A 19443-nucleotide genomic window follows, 5' to 3' on the forward strand; every position below is an offset into this window, starting at 1 on the left:
CAATCAGCTCTTGTCAATAAAGCTCAAAATATCAGAAGTGGATTTGATGCATGTCACAACTCATTTGCAAACACGCGCCTTGTTGTCAGCTGCCAGCTGGGAACTGGCAGCGTATAACACCACCTTGACACCTTTTTAGTCTGGAAACGTTTTCAGTTTCTGAAGCTATTAGACTTTCACATCAGTCCGAACAAGGTTTGTAATTAATGAGACTACATGAATGAGGACATCACAAGTGTCATCAGGGTGTTTTAGAAAAGTCTACCTTTAAAAATGCACATTATAACTGAAGAAAGGTCTGTTTTTTAAAACAGAGTACAGTAAAATGGAACTCATGTTAATTCCAAGTACCTTAAAACTCTGCTTGATCACAGTGCGTGTGTCAGTGCATGCATAACCAAAGAGAGGCATCTCTACCTACAGAATCAGTATCATAGTGGAGCTTCATGCATGGATGTGGAGGCCCATCAGTAAGACCGGATCTCCGAGTCTGCTCTAAATCTGACATCCTTTTTGCATGATAGGCTGGTCTATATCTGGCAACCCGGTCAGACCCATCTCCAGATCATTAGTGACCACTCTCCCCCTTCCATCCACTGCTGATCACTGCCATAAGTGAAAATGATGCAAGGCTCTATTTGATTCGCCCCTTCAGCTTTCTCTCTCTCTCTCTCATTACTGCCTCCCTCCTCTCCCATCTGTCTCTTTCGCCTTTACTAATGTAGCATGGATACACAGCAGTAAAGCAGTCGCGGTGACTGAAAGCCCCCCCCCCTTATAATGTCAAATGTTACTCCTTAATATCCATTCACACAGGAAGAGGCAGATATTGTGGCGAAGGAGTGGGAAGTGAGTGGAAATGGGAGGCAGTGGAGACGGATATTGATTAAAATGACACACACAGGTGGTCAACGGCGTGAGCTTCTTTGTCTTCCTGGAATGACTGCTTAAAAAAATGTGATGTGACTAATACGCTGCTTGGATATCCACGGCTCCAATCATGAGGTGCATCGTAATCATCACAGGAGGAAACTGCTACCTTCCTGCCTGCTACCTTCGATTAGTTCGGAGTAGTTTCTGTAACTTGGGGCTGTGTGTTAACTGGTGGTTCGATACTCCGCTGTCAGTGTTCACCTGCTATTATGGTATCAGCCCCTGGTCTATTTCAGATCAACGCATTTAGCTTTCAAATCAAAAAGATGACCAAAAGATGAAACCACCTCCGGATTGCATATGTCTTTCTTTTAGAACATGAAGTGTCAAAGCTCCCACAAAGACCACCAGTTATGCTTAGCTGTCCGCTTCACCCTTCACTGAGGTGTCCCATTGTTACACTACGCTTCAGGTCTGCTTGTCTATGTCTGTATGGTGGATGCAATGGAGAGACCCCTCAGAACATCTTCCTCCAGGACAAACAGAGGTATTGATCACTTCTACAAACAAGGCTACCGTAAAGGAGGATGAATTACATTGTCCAAACACTGATAAGTATGTCAGTATTGATTATGGATAATTCAGGAAACAGTGACATGTGATGGGTTTGAAAACTGGGTTTGAGGTTTATTTGAGGTGTTCTTTGGATAGTGATACATGGAGACATAGCAATCACAAGAAAACTCCAAGGAACCCTCTTTTCAAACAAGAAAAATGCCTTCGTTGCCGTGACCTTTAAGCAAACTCATGTTTCGGCATCAAGCCTTCGTCAAGGAATCAACCGTGTGGGAGTTTGTTTACAGGTCTAGCATGACCGTGCCATGACAGTAAAAAGAGAGTGACTTGGAGTTTTCATGTGGTTTGTATGTGATAGGTTTGAAAACCTGGCTTTTATGTTAATTTCTATTTACAGAATGTGTTCACCTTTAGCTAACGCGCTTGTATTTTCGTGTGAGTCACTGAAGATATTTTAAAAGTGTCTCTTGCAGCAGGGAAAACTGCGCTGATACCGATGCAGGCGGTGATGCTGGTTCTTTGGTGGCGAGGATGAAAACACCTTGACTGTGCTTCTTGAAGGACAAACATCCAGCTTGTCTTCGTCTGGGGGAGGGGCGGGCCACTTCCTTTCCCATTTACACTCCAGTATTAGCGGGCCTCTCCAGAGATGGCTGGGAGTCACACGACACACTGCTCACCTGCCTCTCTTGGGACTTCCAGTCTCAGCGCACAACAGCAAAGACTTTCAAGTAGTTTTCTTCCCTTTTTCAACATTCTATCTTTGGAACAGAGGTGGCACAGGTCAGGGAGGGTGGGGATTGGGAGAGAAAGGTGTTGGGATGGAGATAATAACACTTATCATCCCATCTGCCGTGCAGCACGCCACATGTGCACAGTCACATATGTGCAAGGATGTATATGTCGATTGGTGCATCTTCTATGTGTGTCTTGATATTTTCTGGCCATATGTACTAATAGCCACAGAGGATGATTTCTGATGGGACCTTAAACCTTTCTTTAAGTTAAAAAATCCCCTTTGACCAATGCTGGGGCCAATGATGAGGCCACAGTCATAGGCTAACATTTATCAGAGGGGGTTTTATAAGCCTATCAGAGGTTAGATGCTGGGGACAGATGAGAGTAGGGGAACGAGAGAGGACAGTGGTGTGTTGCTGATAGCGTAACTCCTTGTTGAGACCACATTGAACTACGAATTATAACCGCCATCCCTCAAATACTTTGGTTTAGTTTCTGTCTGCGTCTATTCATAAACCTAAATGAACTGAAACCAGTGCTGAGCTCAGTGCACGTTTGGGCAATGGGAAACTTGTCCAGCATGTGGACTGTGGCGTTGAATAAAATCTGCTGATTGTGTGGGGTTTTGTTTTGTTAGCTAATGTGGCTAATTTGCTTTAGATTAGCATATTAACTCAGCGTGGGACTGGGAAAAGCTCCAGAGTTGTATTGCTCATTCAACTGCAGAGCCTATCATCTCCCAGCAGAAAGCAGGAAGGGAGAGAGGGGACGACGTGCAGCAAAGGTAAGGTGTCCAGGTGAGCTTCACCAAAACTGACGCTGTTTTTAAAGCAATATTAACACGATGAACTGCTTAAGAACACAAAAATTGTTGCCAATTTTGGAAAAGCCGTTACAAATGCAACTATTTGTGCCAACAATAACCACAAAAAACACTTATTTAAAACTTTATACACAAGATATCTCATAATCTAATGAGCAGATTGCCATGAACCTTGCTGAGCACATTCAAGACCACCCTCAGAACAAGCTGAACATAACTAGCCTCATTTCTGGAAAGGCTCTTCAAATATTAAAATCTTCTTTATACTTGAGAAGTGGTTCAGATTCTCAGATGTGCATGTCATCCATGCAACCAGCCGTGGTGCATTTTAGCCGTTCCAGCCTTGTGAGGATGGACGTGACGGCGAAACCATGTCTGTGGCCTGACTGATCCTTAACATCGCCGCTCTCGGAGTGTTAACAGGCTTGTTCAGCCGCCCACACTGCTGAGTAGACATTTAGCCTGAAGGCCTGCCTGATCATATAGACCGTTAAAGAGAATGAGATACTCAGCCAGTAGATTACTCAAGAGATACACTGATTCCCTGCACCCACCTACCTTAACCCAGTCTCCTCATCCGTCTAGAATCAGTATTGGCTTTTCGTTAATTGGCCAATTGTCAGATAACCACCAATGCTGTCAGTAGTGGTCTGCTGTGGTGCCAAAAGGTCTTGTTTTTCTAAAAAGATACCAGCTTTCCTTGTTTGCTCAATTTGCTTAGATAAGCGATGGGATAATTATGGTGTTACAGAACATCGAATTAGCAGCAGGAAAACATTAGCACTCCAACTGCAATAATGGCTGTGCAAAGCTGAAAACACCCACTGAATTAATGAGTCTAAGGAAGACATAGTTGAGAAGATAATTTACACCTGTAACACCTGAAATAACATCTCGCTTATTATGGGTAACACAGTTGAGAGGTTGGATTTTAATTGTCGCACAAATAAAAGTGATGAAGCAAAAAAGGGAAAAAGAAACAACAGAGCAAAATGGGCTTTTTGCAATATAACAAAAAAAAAGCTAACTAAATATTCACACAAGCATGCGCGCACACACACCCACGTTCACACAACAAGCACCTCAGATTCAGTCATGTGGCGCCTGAAGCATGGATAACAAGGATTCTTCAGAGGCAGCACAAGCTGGCCATCATATCAATAGACTCCAGCGCCAGGATCAATACCGTAGCTCAAGAGCATAACAAGCCAACACAGAAAGAAGGAGCAGAGGACAGACCAGTAGTGGTAAGACTCTCTGTACACTCTATTACCTGTACAGGTGAGTGTGAAGCACTCCACAAAGAGAGCAACTGTCTGACCAGCTGACCAAACTGCCAATATGTTTGGTGATACACACCTTTAGGTTGCTGTTCGTTAGTGTTGGCTTGTCATCACAATGAAATTTGGCACCATGATGCCTGTACAGGGACCCGTACCAAAACCTGTGCTCACTGGCTGTGATGGATAAACACACTGCTGCGCATCAAGAACTCAAGAACCACAATTGTTGTTATTACTATAGCAAATCCCAGCTTGGTCTGTGTATGGATTAAACAAGTGTGAGGCATTGTGTTAATTGGTGAGCTTCAGAAGTGTTGCTAAGCTTATTTTTGAGAATAGCTGTTTTTGCCTGTTCCCAGTCTTAATGCTAAGCTAGGCTAACAACATCCTCACTACAGCTCTGTGCTGCAATAATGTCTAATGCACAGACACGAGACTGATGTAGATCTTCTCATCTCACTCTTGGAAAGTAAACAAATAAAGAGTTCAGTATTTCTCAAAATGCTGAATTATTTTTTAACGGGTGGCATCAGAAGCCTGAGCATGTGGGGTGCAGAATGTTAATAATAATCCAATGTAGACAGGACACAAGAATTCAGGGAATTAGGCAGGGATATAATAAAGATTGTATGTTGTTTTTAGAAACATAATAAGGTGCTTAGTAATAAATAATAAAAATACTTGAAAAAAATACACACACAGTAACTACACTCACAATACACAAACATGTAGAGGGTACAGTCCAGTACATCCTGTTCCCTGACTGGATGGTAGACCAGTATGTCATACAGTACGCTGACGCTGTAGAGTTGTGTATTGAGTGACGAGTAGATCCACTTTACTGTGAGAAGGTCATACAAAGACGCATGGAAAACCGTCGTAATATCATCAGCAAAGAATGAAGTGCATCAGGTTATGTATACTGTTTATTGTGGTAGCTAATACTTGAGCACTTTGATCTCAGCCTCTCTTATCTGCCTCATTTTCCGTCCTCTCTGTTGTGCCCTGCACCTCTCTGTGTGTGACTCCGTCAGTTATTCCACAGTGAGAGAGCTTACATGGGGGGCCGGGGAGGGTGAACAAACAGAGCGCCTCTCCACTGAGGCGAGACAGAGAGAAGACGAGGTGGAGAGGAGGAGGAGGAGGAGGCGACGAGTGCTTCGGCAGCGCCAGCATCCTCCTGGTAGATGTAATGAGACAGAGGGGAAGAAAAACCGGGGGAGGGATGCTGCTGTTTCTCTCGCCGCACAGTGCAAAGAAAACTCCCCACGCCCTCTGCTCGGCCCGACGCCGGAGGCAGCAGGCAGCTGAGGAGGAGAGGCTCTCTGTGCCAGAATTCACTCCATTACGCAGATGTTTGGGTACAGGAGGGGACGCCGCAAAAAGCCACTTTACAGCCCTTTTAGGGGCCGGCGATATGGCTCAGAAAACAACAGGAGCCAATCCATCCATTACACTGGCAATACGACCAAGTGGGGCCCATTTTGTGGTGCAGCTGCTGCCCTTACGGGTGAACTCGTAGGGAACTGTAGTCAGCCAGTCGCCTGACTGGAGTTCCCTCAGCTAGGTAATGATCTAACTGGAAACCAGTTGGATAATTCAAGATTCACGCTGTTTCAGTTGCCTTGGATTTGGATTTGAGAAGTCTGCAATACAGACAATTTTTTGTTGCAACTGTAGTCACACTGGTGGAAGGTCCATGAATTTGACTCAGGTCTTTAAGTCTATTGCAACGCTCTCCTCACTGGTCTACTTAAAACTGTGGTCTGTTTGTTCATTGTCTCTGTGAAACACATTGTATCTCAGTTGTAGAGTGAAAAGAAGAACGCCTTCCTAACACACCTCCACGCTATTAGATGACCATCAAAACTGTATCTGTAATACCTCCTACTGAGATCAAAAGAGCCTGTGGGGTAGAAGGAAGAAGTACAGTGAGTGCTGGCAGACACTTTGAAATGATCGTTCTGTACACAAGCAGAAATATTACAGGGATATGTACTAATTCATATGGCAGTACACAGTATATCGTCATATGCCCCGCGCTGATAAGAGTTTGATGGAGCTGATGGAGTTCTTTCTGTCAGATTCAGACAGAAGAAAAACTTTTACACTGATCCTTGGTATTTATAAGTAAATAAAAACGGCCGTGCTTGTAGTATTAAAACTATCTCTATCTTGGATGAAATAAGATATATATGGTGAATATTGCTGCCTGTAAATGCCTAATTGGTGGCAGTACAAGACTAGAAGAAGAGAGCCAAACAGACCTATTACCACAACCTGTCAACATTTTGACCATAGCCACAGAGGGAAAGACTGGGTCAGGCAGGGTGACTAAAAGTGCAGTAAATATTCACTAAACAATGCGGACACTTCAAGCCAAATGATTTTATCCATCCTTGCAGTTTCCCTGTAAATAAAAGGACTTTTTCCACACTGCTGAACCTGAGAATGCCTGCTTACAGAGCAGGGCAGCTTCTCCTGCGAGTGATGTTGCTCTTAAGAAATATTCATGATGCGGAAGTGAGCGGCGTGTAGGCCTGTGTCACAGGTGACAGCCATGTAAACAGCCTGCAGGCTGACGTTTCATTCTGAGAACAACAGCGTAAACGCTGACATTCTCTTCGTTACCACTGACCGCAGGCCCGAGGATCCACAGGTCTCTGTTATTTACCGTGAGCTGTGCGAGCCTCGCTAACGCAGCCTCCAGGATGAAAGCTGACCCCTGTCTGCTGGGCTGCACTAACCGTGAGGACTTATAAAGCTGGGCATGGTTTAGCTCCTTTTATGAGATTTTTAAAACTCAAGTTCAACTTGATGTTTGGCATTTATAGTTTGCCCTGCCGTTGGATTGTCAGAACCATATTTAGCACGTTTTAAACAGCATTTTAGAGCCAGTCAATTATTTACCATCTGTCATCTGTCTATTTTATTATCATTGTATTTGTTACTGCCAATGAGACCCTGTGCTATTTTAAACCTTATTTGGTTTAAAATAAATATACTGTACATGGGTTACATGCTGCGCTACAATGATTAATCAGTTCATTCACTGACAGAAAACTACGACAGTTTTGATAAACGTTAATTGTAGTACAGGCACATTAACTTGGAGAGTCTCCAAGCGTAGCACAACAGTACAAAAGGGTTGTTTAGAGTGGAGTACAGACCCAAGGGTGTGGTGATCAATAAATACACTCTCAGCCAGTCACATCACTGATCTTATTACTTTGAAACAGCTGAGCCAATCACAGTGACGCACTCAACAGCTCAACAAATCACCTTCTCCAGGAAATCATTTTGTCTCGATGTGAGGCAGATGGTGTGGGTTATTAATGGCTCGTAGATAGAAACAAATAACAACAACAACAAAAAAGTATACTCATACACCATTAGAAAGCTCAGATTTTCGTGAATCGATTGATACAAACCATTTCAAGAACCAGTCACAACAGGAGGCACAATAAACGCCAACAGCAGACAAACATTTTTAAAATTCCTGCAATACTCAAATCAAGGATTTCAGTGGTAATAGCGATATTACACACAATTTGAAGTGATAAATATAGTAAATGGCCTCAATATAAGATATAGTCATCTGCAAGCATCTATTTACGTTTTAAATTTCAAAAGAGACCAAAACCATGCATGCATTCTGAATAGTTCATGAATCAGTTTACTTTGGGTATGCATTTGATAGGTTAATTTTTTCTGGAATGGTAAGGTGTAAATGTGACAGCAGCATTTGCTTCATAAAGCATTTCAAGAATAAAACAGGAACTGCCAAAATCTTTTTTAAAAAGGTGGAAAGGAGGCTGGAGCGCACGGGATTACTGAGCTTCGGTAATCCGACATCTCCCACATAAAGAATACCGAGTTATAACATACCAGTCTGATGTGTGTAGGGGTGTGTGTGGATATCCTGTAGCAGCCCGGCATCATTTGCTTGTGATCTAATCAAGGTGAACACAGTGGAAAGCTGTGTGTAATGGCACTGCACTCTGATGTGGCACTTCTCAGATCTGAGGCTGCAGATTGATCAACATTATCTGTCCTGGTGCCTTCAGATGTCTGCAGGGATTTAATGAACCGATGCAGAAGCTTTGCACACAGTAAAGCAGCTGTGGTTACAGATACTGCAAAACTAAATGTTATTTTTTGATGGTGATTTAAATGCATCCACTGGCTGGGGGGGTTGTTTGTTTGTTTGTTTGCCCGTCTGGACAAAAATCACCAGATTGGCAGCAGATTAACAGATGTGGTTCTGAGACGTCAACTCTCAGCACAGAGACACAGTTTCTACCCAAATACTAAAAAATGGCTTTGCACAGCCTCGTTTAAATGAGCCTCCCACCTGTTTGGGCCTCTGCTCTCACCTGTGCACCGTGCACTCTGCATAGGCGCCAACATGCCATACAGATGGGAAAGTGAACGGTCTAAGTGCTGTTTGCGTTGGTTGTTGTGCCGCAACGAAAATGGGGCCTTCAGAGTCAACAGCCACTCGAGTGGCTCTGTGAGGCTGTGTTTAGGCACAGCTGTGCTTTGAGCTAAATGATAGCTTCAGCATGCTAACATGCTCACAATAACAATGCCAGCATGCTTTGCCGTGCTCACCGTCATAGTTCAAGTCAGTAAGATTCTTCCTCTGGGGGCCATGAGGGTTTGTATAAAATTTTATGGCAACCCATCTAATAGCTGATGAGCTATTTCATATTTCAAGTGGCGGTCTGACGGACAGACAAACTGACGGACCACCGATCCCATCCATCCCTAGAGCCATGCCGCTAGCATAAAAACACCATCAGATTTCAGCCTCGAAAATGTGAGGATTTACAACTTTTAGCTATTTGGTCTGGCCAACTGGGGAAGATGTCCTTGAACCTTAGGAGGTTATGGACGTTTTTCCACAATGTTTTACATTTTATGCAATACACAAATTTCAATTTATTTAAAAAATTGTGAAAACAATCATTAATTGCAACTGTGTATTTCCTATTCATTTGGCTGTGTGCCACTGTAGGATAAAAATACACTTTCAATGAATATCACCCTTCTTCCCACAAAATGCAGTTGGACTACCTGTAACAGGATGTTTGCCAGGAAACAACATGTTGTTTGCAATTAGCTCCGGGCTGAATCACGTGGGAAGAGGGAAACCTGCTAGTCAGCCGCATCAGCCGTGGTGTAGTGCACTTCCTCTGCCTACAGGAAATGACAAGCATCACTTTCAGCCACGCTTGACTGGACGCTTGGCAGCCAAGCCAACAGACCCACAAAGTTGTGTGTGTGTTTGTGTGTATGTGCGTAAGACAAAGAGTGAGGGAGCGATTACTCATGGCTTTGTGTGTGTGTGTGTGGGTTTTCATGTGTCTAGACATGCATGAGTGTCTGTGCTTCACTTACACATGTGTGTGCACATCAATTAGTCCCACAGATCTGTGATTAATGCGTGCTACAGTGTGTCTCTGCGCACTTGCCAACTTCCCTCTCAGCTAAATGAAGCCGCGTTAGCCTTCGAAAGCTTCTATATTCTGAGCCGTCTTACCGGGGGCTGTGTGTCACAACCGGTGCAGATGGTGTAAGATGTGACCGTTTCGCCAAGAATCTGCCAAATATATGTCACAATATTAATTGGTTGAGCCACTGCATGTGAACCCATCTAGCTTGCAGCCATTTTAGTCAACAGACATAAATAGGTATGGTGGCAAAGGGACAGATGCAATCTGGATTCGTTACATCCAGTGTTATACTGAGTCACCTTGGCGCACTGTGTTTCCATTCTCATAGATATTCATGAACTACGGCTTGCCTGCTGGTTGGTGAGCTGTGACTCGTCAGTTGGTCGAGGCAGTTGTCCAAACACGCTAATGCTAATGTGGCAAATGTCACATCCACATCAAGCTATAGGCTGGAATTGACAATAAGCTCAGGCACCCTGGTGGTCTCAGGGTTAAGGTGCCATGATGAACACTCACATCCGGCTGCCATCTTTTGTTGCGTGTCATTCGGGATCTTTCTCTCTCATCATTTCCTTTCATCTCTCCACTGTAGGCTATGCAATAAAGACATAGAATGATTCAATTCAACCAAAGACAGCCAGAACTAACCAAATGAACATTCATGCCGACCATCAGGCTATAAAGACGGAGCAGAAAATAAAAACATGACCAAAACGGCAAATTCATTGTCAACCACTTACTGTACTGCTGTTCATCAGCTATGTAATTCTAAATGCCTGATGCTGCGAAGCTTTACTCCGTAATTATTTATTCCATTGACAAAAAAATTAATTGAAAGCAGTTTTGATAATTGATTAAGTAATTAATCAGGTCATCAATCAAGCAGAATGTGTATTCTCTGGTTCTCTGATTTGATGAGTGATTTCTGTAACTTTAATTTCTTTGGGTTTGGACAAAACAAGGTATTTAAAGAAATCACCTTAATGGACATTTTATAGAGTCTTCTATCATTTCTGTAGACCACAGCTCTACTTCACTTTCGTATTCATGACCACGTCCCTGTGTGAGCAGGAAGAGGAGCTTACCGGGTTCCCACCCGCTGCTCAGACAGACAGAGCCGAGCTGGTTCCAGTCGGCTATGACGTGAACAACATGACATCAGCATCGGCAGCACTCCGCCGGCCTCACAGAGCACACAGTGTTCGGTGGCTGGAGGGATCGCAAACTGGCAAGGAGACATCAAGCAGAACAGCCTGTGCTGAGAACACGACCACCACACACACACACACACGACCAAAACCAATACAACCTCACAGCTGTCAGGTCCCTGACCACATCTGTCAGTACAGCAGATATTGGAAAAAGGATCGATAACATCAGTGAAAGAGACGCTCCATGATTGAACTGAAACACCTCTGAGAAACCAACCCTCCAGATTAAAAGAAACTTAAAGAAAAGGAAGTGAGGAGTAAGTCCATGATTGGTAGCGTCTGTTAACATCATACTGAGAGGATTATGAAGCTGTTAAACTCTTAAAAATTCATAAAAGATGGCTGGACAAATGTGGGTGCATAAGTTAATAAGCACTGTTTGGCCATTCTTCATCAGGATGCAGATGGGTGAAGAAACAGAGCAATACCTCCATGCTCCAAGTTCCTCCTCAGCTGCTCCATAGCCAAAAATGATAGCATTACAAAATGGGTGGTGTTGCTGCACACCCAAATCTCAGCACTTAAAACAAATGTTATTATCACCAACAGGCGTTTTGGCAAAAGCTGTAAAAATGAGACCCAATTTGTAATAACGCAGAATTACCCTTTAATTTCTGACTCACTCTGTTTTTGTATTAGAAAAGACCTATTTAGAAAATAATTAGGTAGTGATTATGCTAATTGGTATGTATAACAATATGTGTAACTACTCCTGTAACTGATGACGTGCAACAAGTGTGCACAAACTCAGAGATCTAGATTTTTAATAAAACATGGCAGTATGCTTCAATATGCAATGTTTATGGGATAGCACAAATATCAACAGTTCTTTGCTTGCATAATTGTTAAAAAGTAAAGTAAAAGACTAAAAGTCTACAGCCATGCAGGTGGCTGTGAGGGTGTACTGTTTCTTAATATGTATGTGAGCGCTGTGGTGCTTTCAACTAAATGCTAACCAGCATGCTAACATGTTCACAATGACAATACTAACATGAGGATATTAAGCAGGTGTGAAGTTTACTATGAAAAGTCAAGGGAATCATCATGTCATGTCATCATCAAGCTACCAATCCATTTAGTAGACGCTGAGGTATTTTATAGGATGCGAAGGTAGAATGGGTCAGATATGCCCACCACCCGAAGGTCGCTCAAAACAAATAGGGGGCAGCATACTACCAGAGTAGTCACTAACTGCTGGTAGCAACTTGCTGACTTTAGCTAGTTAGCTCAGTTAGCGTTGCAGATAGTGGCCTATTTAGCTGACTGGAGGGAAACTTGAATTCAGAAGGTGTATTTTAAGAAAATATCTGTAAGACTATTTCCTTTCTTGACATTTTGTGACCTTATTTTGTTTATATATTAGACAAAAAAAGCGAAGAGTGCTTGTGAAACATAGCAAACTCTCATACAGTAACTTACATCTCCCAGCTGAATGTAGGGGTGGCTATACTACCAAGGTATTCCCTCTCAAGGTACAAAATGGGATTATGAGACAAGACAGGCAGAGGTTCGCTGGTTAGCATGCTAACCTCAGTAGCATGCTGGTGGCACTAGAGGCAAAGTTAGTGGGTCAGTCATTGGCTTTCATTCTCTGGTGACTGTGAATGTCTGTACTAAATTTCATTGCAATCCATACAATAGCTGTTGAGAGACATCATGTGAACGACAGCGGTGGACAGACCATCACCAGGCTGACATTGCCATCATTAGACTCATGCATGCTGCTGGCAGTGCTAAAACTATACAGAAACAGCTTTGATGGATTCGACGCTGAGGTCACATGTGATAAAGTGCTGTTTAACCCCAACCCTGCCCTCAGCCCCCAGGTGCAGTGATGGACAGCACGCATATAGACACACACATTCACACAGACACAAAGCCAGCCCACATCTAGCACACCTGTAGCTTCAACAAGGCCACGACTACCAGACACTCGCATTCTGGCAGACGTTCAAAGGCAACATTTATTCATGCTGCCGGCCGCGAGCATAAGCTAAAGTGGCCCGACCCCTCTGTAGTCTTTGCAGCTATACTTTGAAGCCTCTTATTGTGCTGACGCCCGTTGCCTGAGAGGCACATGAAAGGACATCACAACTTTGAAGTCGACACGGGCGCCGACTCTCGCCCTGACCACTTACGGCCGGGACTGGTAAATCAAACATGCAGATAAATAAATAAAAACAACTGCCCTGGCTTCTGTTTCCCTGGAGATGACAGCGGGATTATTGTTCTCAGTGACTTCACCTTAGATTGCGGTTGCCATAGAGTTTGCACGGGCAGTAAAAGGCCATTTGAGGCTTTGGTCAATAACAGCAACGACTGGCTATCAAAGGCCAAGAGGTGGGGGTTAGGTTAAATGTAGAACCACTGAACCATTCAGATGTTACTGACACACATTAACAAAATAAAATATATATGTACATAGAGTATATTGTGCATATTAAGTTATTTGCATTATATTTAGTTCCAAGTTTAACTCATCAGTGTACTGAGCTCAGTCTTAATGCAGGCTGCTGTCTTTGACTTCGTCTGGATATCATGTTTTTCAGTAAAAATCTGAATCTGAATTATATATATATACACACACACACACACACACACACAAACACACACACGTGCAGACAGTGTGTTGTGTCAATTCTGCTGCTTCTTTTTTCTGCCGCAGTCCTTTTTCTTATGTAACACTGGTTATCTGCACTGTCCCTATTAAATATTTGTACAAATAAATACAAGTTGTTACTCCTACACATGTGAGATGCTTAGTAACAGCCAATTGGTACCATGTTTCAAGTGCTGATATGTCTATTAAAGGATAACTTTCGTTTTTTACAACCTGGACTTTATTTGTAGCATTAAATACGACCATTTAGACACCCAGACAACTTTGGTGGCATTTGGAATCGTTTTGAAGAAATTAGCCCCAGAAGAGCGGCGCGTGTATCCGTATAATGCGAGTAATTGGGGCACCCGTGCGTAGCCTCTATAAACGCATAATCTGCGGCGAAACTCGTTCATATTCCAATATTTTGTTATGATATGCTGGTGCTATTCCCTCTGAGCCCATGGTGGCATGTTATCAACATCCAGTGTCTCTAGACAACTACATCTGACGTAGCGCCGCTCTTCTGGGGCTAATTTCTTCAAAACGACTCCAAATGCCACCAAAGTTGTCTGGGTGTCTAAATGGTCGTATTTAATGCTACAAATAAAGTCCAGGTTGCAAAAAACGAAAGTTATCCTTTAAAAGAGCACTACGGTGATTTAGTGTTGGACTTTCATGTCACAGTTTAGAAGCAGTTCTTACACGCCGTGAAGTGTTAGTGACTGTGATATAGGATCAAAAACTCCACGTGTAAAGAAAATATCATACATTACTCTCTTGGCTTTCAGGATAATTCCTATATTTCAAAATGCATGACACCGCTTTCCAACACTCTCTGTGGCTTTGAAAAGTATTTGACCTGAAGTGATTCTGCCAGCTCGTGCTCTAAAAAACGAGGAAAAACCTGCTGGTTGCAGACTGCAGAATAAATGGACTCTTATTGAGTTTGGCCTCTGAAATTTGAACAAGCGTGAGCATCATTTAATCCCCTTTCTTCTATGGATTTTTTTAAGGTTTTATTTTAAGCCACTGAGTCGTGATTTCCCAGTTTCTGTGAGCACGACGCTTCACACTGGCAAATGTAAGAGAAGAAAATGGCTTTCTAAGTAGAGCAGGATTCTCACCCTTTCTCTTCATGTCAGGGACGCTGTCGTCCTCAGCATGCGATTGGTCATGTCTCGCTCCCCATCGGGGCTCAGCGTTCCTGGGCTGGACGGCTCAGTGTCCTATTGATTAGGCCTTTGGCAACCCAGGCAGATTTATTCTCTTATTAAAGGCTCCTAATGCCTTATCAGGACAGATTAAAGGTCTGCTGCTGCCTCCAGCTACACTATCATTTAGACCCTTTCATTAGGATTGGACGGCTGTATCGATATAATTATCCTAAGAACTAAGCACTGGAATCCTACAAAAGGTAGAACTAGCCCTGATTCTGAGCAAACAGGAAAAAGAGTAAGACACATGATTGATTTATGTAATATAAGATGATTAATAGAGCAGAACTGAATATGTTTTAAATGCAAACAAAGCAGGATTGTTTATTTTTTCCCTCGTCGCAGAGCCGCAATTACATCTTCTAAATTAGATTTCCGCACAATCAATAAAACCCCTCACTGGTCACTTTTGATTGATTATCCAGCACTTTGAAAATATTTTTTTATCAATCATTCATGCATCAATCAATAACATCCAACTGTAGCGGTCTCCTAGGTTTGACTGTGGGTTTGTCACTAACTGATGTCTTTTTCTCTTGATACTCAAAATAAGTAATCATTCCATCATTTGTACCACGCTTAAGTTTAATTATGATCGTTAATTCCTGCCTGCAGGCTGCTCGTTCTCTCTGTGGACTGAACAGGACAAAGCAGAGACGGATTTTAACACACAGGTGTGCAGTAAAGTCTGTCTAATCCTCTCAACCTCAGGCTAAACATCTGAGCACGTGATTAAATGTCTGCTCCCTCTTTTTATCATTTACCATCAGGGTTATTTCTCAGAGGATGAGGTTTTGCTTGTGCTGCGATCCAGTGAGCCGCACCGCGTCCAGAGGTGATCTAAATGATTGTGAATTGATGCTGGCTCGGTCCGGAGACACCCCCCCCCCGATCCCGCAGGACCATGTCGAGCACAAAGCACACACAGCGTCACACACACAGAAACCCCCGATGACGCTGAGGCGCATTATCCACTGTGGTTGCTTGGCAACCAAATGGAGACACACATACACAACATAATGGTTAATTTGTATCCAGCTGTGTCAGCAGCGGGTAGCCAAAACTGAGGAGCTATTTGTCTAGCTTTAGTCTTTGAAGAGATGAAAAACTGAAAAAAAAAGATTAAACCTTGTAAACAATAAAATATTGCCTTTAAAATCATTATCCGCTTAGATAATCTGACAATGGCATATTTAAATAACCTGATATGAATCAGAAGTTTGTTAAACAGGACTAAGTCTCCTCTTCATGCTGTGTAAAGCAACCAGAATGCAAAGCAGACTGGTTTAGCACCACTGCTGTTTGGATGAACAAGGTGTACCACATGGCTCAGACAGCAGCTGCTGCCTTTCTACATGAAGATAGTGGAATTCAAGTGTTTTGCTCCGAGCAGCGGGCCTCCGTGTGATCTCAGCCTTACATTTAAAGAACGCCTCCTTTCATCTTCCAACACACATGATTCCTTCCACTGTGTAGGTATTGCAGGGGAACATTAAATCCAGTCACAGCTCCAAACACAATCTTCCCACTTGTGTGCCGCGTGAAAGAGAAAGAAAGGGCATCTCTCGGCTGTTAATGTGCTGGCTGCTGGCTTGAAACAGCAGACGAACACCAGCTTTCAGAGCGCTGGCTTAAAATGCATGAGGTGGAATTTCAAATTCGTATGTTTGTACACAGAGGAATCCCTCTGACGTCTCAGCATTTCTAATTACCCCAAACACTCGTGGTCGCTGCCTCTCTGCAATCTTTGCTCTGTTCTTCGTTCAGTGTCATTCGTTCATTAATCCTCGTTCATTAATTTGTTTATTGACTTTCTGATATGGCATTATTTACAGCATACACCCAGTCTGGACCTCATGCAGTATAGAGGCAGGACAATATCTCTCTGCTCATCGAGTTAACAAAACAAAAGTACCATTTGTGTACATCAAGTGAACTCGGGTGAAACAGGTGCATTTCTAGCATGGTGTGATGGACATACAATAGACTTCTAAGTAAGAATCAAATGCTTCATCCAGCAGTGGGAGTCAGTAGTGAACTGATCAACGTGACCTGTCCTGATGGAGCTTTTTAAGCTTCGATTAGGTACTCTGTGAGATGGTGGCCTCTCTTTGAGCTCTCAAAAATCACTGCTCCCTCAGCCAACACAATGGGACCAACATACGCAATAAGTTGGAATCTAGTCAGCAATTTAAGTGTCCCAAGAGTAGAGGAAAATCAGTTTCTAAGGACAAAAGTGTTCCATCAAGATGCACCTTGTGATGAAACAAGTGCAGGTGCCATGCTACGCAGTGGCCCATATAGTAAAAAAAAAAATTATATTAATAATATTCTGTATACCCAATGTGTCTTTCTGGTGGGATATTACAGCAAAAAAAAAAAAAAAAAAACTGATGTGTCCCATTTGGACAGGGAGAGGTTGTGGTTAAATTATAGTAAAAATGGCACTTTGCCACTCAGATAAGCAGATCGCCATTTTCCAATTGTCTTCAATTGTCAATTGTAATCTCCAACCACAATAATGTAATAAATGTGCCAGCTTGTGTATTAATGATAATGGTTACCAGCTTTAAATAGCGCCACAGGGACAACATGATTGCTCTCTTCCGCTGAAGCCAGGAGAAGGAGAAACATAAAATCTGCTGCTAGAAGGTTTTCCGTTAAGGGATGGATCTAGAGGTTTGCATGAACGACAGATGAAACACATGAAAGCTCTTGAAAAGCTCACCTGGGATAGTGCCTTCACCCAACAAGAGCAGAGCAAACACCACACTTATAAACATATTATTATCCTCGCTGACAACCGTCAGCTGCCACCAGCGGCTGAAAGCAGAGACGGAGCGCCATACCACCTTCCAGACAAAGCTCCGGTGATGCCCAAGTTGAATTCCCAGCAGTAATTACACAGAACTATTGACCTGACCATTGCTCTGCCATTGACTCCTTTGTGATACTAAGAAACACAGGCCATTACAAGTCTGCAGAGCCCCAGAGTCTGACAGCTTCCCTGCCAGGCAGCCACTCTTGTCCGAGCCCCACTAAGAGCTGCTCCAAGAGCGAGAAATACAACTTTCAACTATAAAAGCATCTGTCACAGAAATCTATGTTCCACTTAGCTAATAACTTAGGCCGACATGCACTTATTTCTCAAACACATATATCAGATGCGAACCTTGTATTTACTGAACGCGATGGCGCTCAGGTGGCAAGGCTTTTGAGTGGGGCTGGGTAATGCAGTGTGGTCTCTGAATTTAATCTCCAAATATTATCATAAACCAAATGTCTTTCACTGTATAGCCAAAAGCATTTGGATACCTGAACATACTCTAAAATGTGATTGTTGGATATTCCATAACCACAGGTGTGTGTGTGTGGATAGGGTGTCCAAACAGCATAGTCAGCAGCGTTAAAATCAAGGACAGAAACTGAAAGGCTAAATCAACAAATGTGACTCTTTCCACATCTTTTACAGGCTTGTGCTACTTGTTGAATAACTTATAGATGCTTGTAGGCACGCTGCAGCTGGAAGAAGGTGATTCCACTACGCTCTCTCTTCTCAAGGCGCTCACAGATACACACAAAAGAAACCACTCTCTCACTTATGACTTTCATCCCCAGCTGACACCCAGCGGGCAAGGGACTCACCCCGTGAGGACGACCACGAAGTCCATTACATTCCAGCCGTTGCGGAGGTAGGAGCCTTTGTGAAACGCAAAGCCCAGGGCGATGATCTTAATGGCAGCCTCGAAACAGAATATTCCAATAAAGTACGGCTCTGTGTCGTCCTACAGAAAGAGAGAAGGGACGAGAGTGACGGGGGAAGATCTTTTTGTTAGAGGTAAGAGAGTGGTTAATGAAGCATTCAGTGAAAGGGAGTGGGGAAGTAAAATAGAGAAAGAAAGATGGCTCCTTTCACTTCTTGCAACAGCATGAACAGAAGTGCAGGGAGTGGAGCCTTCTTCTTTGGATGAAAAGAGAGTAAATACTGTGAAAACAAATATTAACACACACAGCGTGATCTTAACAGCATAGGTAAATCAATTTAGCCTTAAGCCTGCTCATTTAATACGTTCAAATGTAGAAAAATAGCTATTTAACATTAATTGATAGCAGCCCCATTACCCGTAGAAAATACAAAAGGACTGTCAAAATATCACCTTGTGCGGACTCTGCCAAGCCAACCACAGGGCTGCTTGAGTCAACCAGAAGGTTGACTGGGCCAGCCAGTGGGGTACCTGGTCAAAGAAATGGCCACTTGGGTAAAGCAGAGGGGTACATGGACCAACCAGAGGGGCATCAGGTATGCTTGAGTTCACCAGTGGGGCATTTGGGGCAACTACAAAGGTAGCTCTCTTGCACAAGAGGCATGGAAGTGGAAAGGCAAAAAGTGGGGCGCGTGGGGGCCCTTTGAGAAAACCAAAAGTGCATGGGAACTAACCAGAAGGCTTACTGGGAACTACAGGGTAATCTGGGCCTACTAGGTTGGAAAGTGGACCAACCAAAAGGGAACTTGGTTGGTGCGACAAGCATGGAATTAGTGGGCACTTGAGGGCCTCTTGGGTCAAAAAATGATGGCAGTTGGGCCAACCAGAGGAGCGGAACAAAGGGGTACTTGGGTCAACATTTTGACCAACCAGACAGGCACTTGGGCTGGTCTAGTGTGG

General features: G+C 43.3%; 1 protein-coding gene across 3 annotated transcripts in view; it reads right to left on the reverse strand.

Moving 5' to 3' along the window:
• cacna1bb (calcium channel, voltage-dependent, N type, alpha 1B subunit, b) overlaps positions 1 to 19443 on the reverse strand; it is a 162882-nt gene that overhangs the window by 133400 nt on the left and 10039 nt on the right. For all 3 annotated transcript variants that reach the window (XM_041959684.1, XM_041959685.1, XM_041959683.1), the window contains exon 5: positions 18425 to 18564. In XM_041959684.1, the coding sequence (XP_041815618.1) occupies positions 18425 to 18564 (140 nt within the window). The remainder of the gene's footprint in view (positions 1 to 18424; positions 18565 to 19443) is intronic.

Source organism: Chelmon rostratus, chromosome 19 (assembly GCF_017976325.1).
Source record: "Chelmon rostratus isolate fCheRos1 chromosome 19, fCheRos1.pri, whole genome shotgun sequence".
Taxonomy (NCBI): domain Eukaryota; kingdom Metazoa; phylum Chordata; class Actinopteri; order Chaetodontiformes; family Chaetodontidae; genus Chelmon; species Chelmon rostratus.